Source organism: Pinus tabuliformis, chromosome 4_1 (genome assembly GCF_031772625.1).
Source record: "Pinus tabuliformis cultivar Carrire ecotype Pingquan chromosome 4_1, CPIR1, whole genome shotgun sequence".
Classification (NCBI taxonomy): Eukaryota; Viridiplantae; Streptophyta; class Pinopsida; order Pinales; family Pinaceae; genus Pinus; species Pinus tabuliformis.
The window spans coordinates 79,988,984-79,994,371 of record NC_142303.1 but is presented as its reverse complement, the minus strand read 5'-3'; the positions used below and the strand labels follow the sequence as shown (position 1 = coordinate 79,994,371).

Below are 5,388 nucleotides of genomic sequence, written 5' to 3'. Positions count from 1 at the left end.
CCATCACATGAAGCAATCTCGATCATCCCAATCTTGTCGATGCCAAAGAAATCCTTCAATTGTCCCAACGATCCATGGCAAGTCACATGAAGTCCATGAACTCCCATCCAATGTCGTTGCTAGGCCAGTCAACACCACATCTCCATATCTTCAGCTGAACTCTCTGCTCCATGATCTAGACAATCTAGCTCCCTCTGAGTTGCTTCATTGTGCACACCCCAATTCACTAGCCCTTCAAAGTAGCTCTGATACCATGTCATTTTCCAATGATATTGGTGTCTAACATATAATCTTAAATCACTGATGCTACCAAACCAAGTATCACAATGAAACTACTTTGCACAGTGGAATATAAACAACAGTAGATCTACTAGTAAACAAAATATACACAAATTATGTACAATAACCCAATCTTTGTTATATAAATCCAACTGAGTAATACAATAGTCTAGCATCAGAGGAAATTTCAGCATAAAAGTGCCTATGAAATTTTCCTGTTATTTCCATGTCATAATAAGTAAACCAATCAAAATCCTTTAAATTTTAAAAAGGAACATGTCCTAAATAAATTTAAATTGTCTAATTTGGGTATCTATGAAATATTTTATTATTAATTAGGGTATCAGTGAAATATTTTATTATTAATTTGGGTATTCGTGAAATATTTTATTAATGTTATTTACCTACCATACCCATATGAATTAGAATATTGAAAAATGTATTAATGCAATGTAAATCTTGATATTAGTGAAAAAATATAAATTAAAAATGCGGGCCCATTTTTTTTTAACTGAAACGGGTATGATTTATTTATTTGGGGAAAAGATTGGACTTACGCCATGGCAGCCATCATTACATTGCTTCTGTTACTGTTTCTTGTGCTATTACAAAATGCAGGTTCCTCATGGATTACAGGGATGGAATGAGCTTTCGTCATTTATGAGGAGTTGTCCTTTCCCAAGAGTGCAACCTTTGTTCGCCATCAGATCTGCTTCACTGTTCAAGTTTCTGAGGATATGGAGGAATATGTAGGAGTCGAAGTTGAGCAGGACTCTCTTTAATCTATTCAGGGTTTTGTTGAGGCTTGCATTGGTGAACAATTTAACCGTGTTTAAATTTTTTATTAAGATCTCTGAGTCTCCAAAAGCTTGGAATTCTTTGTCTCCTCTGTCTCTGGCTATTTGACAAGATTTGAGGAGGCCTTGGATCTCTGCTTGATTATTGGTTTTCTGCTTGATTCCCCAACAAAAACTGTCCCTTCTTGATCCGTCCGAGGCATAGATGACCCCTCCAGCTCCTGCTGTCCCAGGATTTCCTTTGGAGGCTCCATCAAAGAAAATCGTAGTTATTTTTTGTTTTCGCCACCATTCTTGAATGGAAGCTTCGGAATCTCTTTTGTGCCATTCTGGATTCACTGCATGAGGGGTTGATAGCTGCTTCCGAGGGTAGGGGGAAAGGGGGCCCAACCACCTCTCTTCTTCAGGGAGGAGCAAAGAGTCATCTGAAAAATATTGCTGTTGGGCTGCTTCCAGGAGGAAGGATTTGGCCTTTACCACTGCCGAGAATGGAGCTTGCACCTTTTCGTTGAATATCAGGTCATTCTGGGTCAACCAGATCTGCCAGCATACAAATTTGGGGATAACGTTCCAGACTTTTCTCCAAAAGGATTTGCTGGGGATTTTGTTGGGATAGCATTGATTCCATGAGTCAAATAGATCAGCAACAGAGTTAAATGGGGGGACTATGATTTGTAGCTCATGAAGTATGAGTCCCCATACTTCTTTAGCAAACTTGCATTCCATGAAGAGGTGCTTGGCTGTTTCTAAGCTGCTTCTGCACAACTCACATCTATGCAGCCCAGCTATGCTTTTTTTCATCAGGTTGTCTCCAGTTAACAGCTTATTGTGGACCAGTGTCCAAAAGAAGAAATTTACTTTAGGAAGAGCAAGCGGTTCCCAAACTTTCTTCCAGAAATCCAGAGATTTACTGCAATTCTTGATTGGCTGGAGGACGATGTAAGCTGCTGCTGTTGTGTAGCTTCTAGATTTCCCCCATCCCTAGCTGTCCTTCATTTTTCTATTCACTGGGGCTGCTTCTTCCAGCAATTCTTCAAGGGTGCGCTTCTGCTGGTTTAAACAATCTGGAACTCCAAAAAAGTCCCAACCTTGCCAATCGTCGTGACAATCCCATTTGGATAAATCGTAGACGCTGTTTATCCCTGCGCGTTCCAGCCAATTTTTTAGTTCTGCGATTTCTTCAATTTCCGAGAGGGGGTCTCGGTCCATTATTCGATCATACCATAGGTTTGTTTGTTTGCCATTACCTGGAATCCTGTATGCCTTGTCTTTGAAGAAATTCAGACTTTTACTGCATAATTTCCAAACCTGAGTGCTGTTACTTGTTTGACTTGCCTGCAGATTTCTGAGCGGCACCTTGTGGGCGTACTTCGATTTCAGTGTTTCGCAGACAGGATGCTTGGGGTCTTTGAATAGATTCCACATGATTTTGCCTCCCATCGCCAGATTGACTAATGCAGGGTCGCGGATTTGCAGACCTCCCTCAGCAATTGAACGTTTGACCAAGTCCCATTTCACTAAGTGAAATTTATGTTGATTTCCTTTCCCCCCTTGCCAGAGGAAGTCACAGAGAATTTTGGAGATTTGATCTGTCACACTTTTTGGGGAGAGTAGGAAGGCTGCTTGGTAAATTGGGAGCGCTGATAACACAGACTTGATCAGGATGACCTTGCCTCCTTTTGTGAGCCAATATCCTCCCCAGGCTATAATTTTTGATTTAATTTTGCTGATAATTTCGGACCACAACAACCTCTTGTTGAAACCATTTGAGATGGGAAGGCCAAGGTATTTTATCTTCTACCAATGGGCATGTCCGTTGAAGCCAAGAAGGTTAGAGATACTTGTGAGCTCTTGCTGCCCAATGTTCCAACCATAGACTTCACTTTTTCTTTCATTGATTGAGGCTCTCGAAACCCTGCAATAGCATTTAAGGACAGAGTCAAAGGCTTTGGCTATTCTAATAGAGGCGCCTCCCAAGAGGAGAGAGTCATATGAAAATAGAGCGTGGTTCTGAGCTAGAGAGGTATTGGAAGGTTTAAGGCCAGGAAGGGACCCTGAAACTTTTTTAACTGATAGCTTTCTACTGAGGGAATCCGCCATCAGGATGTACAGGAAGGGAGAGAGTGGGCATCCTTGCTTGAGGCCTCTCTGGGCTTGGAAAAAAGTAGGACGACCGTTTACAAGTGGGGCAATCTAGGGGTTGTCAGTACAGGCAGTGATGAGATTGACAAAATGGGGGGAGAAGCCATAGGAATGGAGGACTTTGTAGAGGAAGGAGCGATTGACTCGGTCAAAAGCATTGGCCATGTCAAGTTTTATCAGCATACCTTTTTCTTTTCGCTGTTTGCTTGAGTGAATTATCTCCTGGACTTGGATGACATTATCCAGGATGTGCTTGCCTTCTACGAAGCCACCTTGATTGCTGGAGATCAGCCTGTTGAGCAGAGGCTTGATCCTGTTTGCTAGAAGCTTTGCCAGAATTTTATAGGAGGCGTTACAAAGCGATATAGGCCTGAATCTAGCGAAGGTTTCGGGGTTGGTTTCTTTAGGAATAAGATCAAGGTAGGTGGAATTAGTTCCTCCTCCTACCTTGGATTTTTTTCATGAATCCTTTTATCATCTTTAATAGATCCACTTTGCTGATGTCCCAGCAAGTCTTATAAAAGTGTATAGTGAATCCATCAGGCCCAGGGGCCTTATCCGAGTCCATAGACCAGATGAATTTAATGATTTCTTCTTCAGTGATGGGATTAATGAGAGTGGAATTGTCTTCAGGGCTAACCATGAGAGGAATGTTGGAGAGGAGATCAACAGTTTCCTCCTCGTTGGCTTGATTACCTGCGGTGTAGATATGTCTGAAATGTCTTTCAACTGCCTCTTTTATCTGGCTGAACCCTTTACAGATCTACCCCTCTATTGTTGTTATTTTAGAGATATGGTTTCTGGAGAGTCTTGCTCGATATTGGCGATGGAAGAAGGAGGTGTTCCGGTCACCAGCCTTTAGCCACAGACTTCGAGATTTGATTCTCCAGTACTCTTCCTCCATTCGGAAAGATCGGAATGATGAGCATTGAATTTTTACTTCTTTGTCAAGCAGCGTTGGTGTGATATCTCTGCTTTCCATTTCGACTTGCAGTGCCTCTAAAGACTGAACAATTTCTTTTCTTTGGCTGGTTGGATTTGGGGCAGGTTTCTTTATCCAATCCTTCAGGGCTTGCTTTGTGGCTTTGAGCTTTTGTTCCCACACATAACTAGAGGACCCTGTGAAGGATTTGGCCCATGCTGTTTTCACTATATCTATGAAACCGTCCCTTTCTGTCCAAAGAGGGCTGAATCGAAAGGGGATTGGACCTAGGTCTTCTTCATCTTCCAGAATGAGCTGAACTGGTTTGTGATCTGAGGTCAATTTGGGTAGAATTTTGGTGATAATTATCTTCTTGTTCATCATCAGAGTGCCTTGGACTAGGAATCGATCCATTCGGGCAGAAATATGATCCTCTCCCACTCTGTTGTTGGACCATGTGTAGAGCCCTTTGACCGGAATGAAATCGAGAAGATCCCACTGCTGTATGAGGTCTTCCACCATGGGGAGCATGGGATCTCTGCTGTTAATTCCTCCCCTTTTTTCTTTGGATTTTAAAACAATGTTTAAATCCCTAGCAAGAATGATATTGCTTGGGGAATACTGCTCTAGAAATTCGAACAGGGAATTCCAACAGTCTCTCTTTTCAGAATACAAGACAGGTACATAAACATTGAAGAGGGAGATGGTCAACTTACTTGTACAATGTGTTAGTTCCATGAAGATCCAGTGCTGGGTCTCATGGTATTTGTTCAGCTGGAAGAGATCTTCTGTCCAAAGAGTTGCAAGCCCTCTGGATGAGCCTCTTGAGCTGACTGCTCTTCCTGCACTTTTCTTCCATTTCTTCTTGCTGATGTCTAGAAGGGCTTTCCCCTCTATCTTAGTCTCTTGGAGCATGAGAATGTCTGAGGGTTCTATTTTGAGAAGATCCTTGACCGCTTCTGCTTTCGAGGGATTACCCAGACCTCTGCAGTTCCAAGAGACGAGGCACATTATTTACCAGGGGTGGGGTGGGAGCCTCCCTTAGGGGGCCTGTTCCTGGAGTTTCTCCCAATAGACATCTCTATTGTGGGCTGGCTTCCTTGGGTTTTGAGCCTTTCTGCCTCCTCTTCCCTTGCTTCTCTACGTGATTTCCTGCCGACTTTTCTTGTGGGCTACTCGTAGGTTTCCTCCTCCGAGGAGTCGGAGCTATCGGCTGGTTTTTTCCTTGTGACATCTGCGTATGAGGGA

The 5,388-nt window shown here is 42.7% G+C and overlaps 1 protein-coding gene across 1 annotated transcript; it reads right to left on the bottom strand.

The window, feature by feature from the left end:
* Positions 1-3,981: 3,981 nt before the first annotated feature.
* LOC149174268 (uncharacterized) lies at positions 3,982-5,151 on the bottom strand. Its single transcript, XM_089420788.1, has one exon. It carries the CDS (start codon positions 5,149-5,151, stop codon positions 3,982-3,984), a length of 1,170 nt encoding a protein of 389 aa, XP_089276914.1.
* Positions 5,152-5,388: the final 237 nt, after the last annotated feature.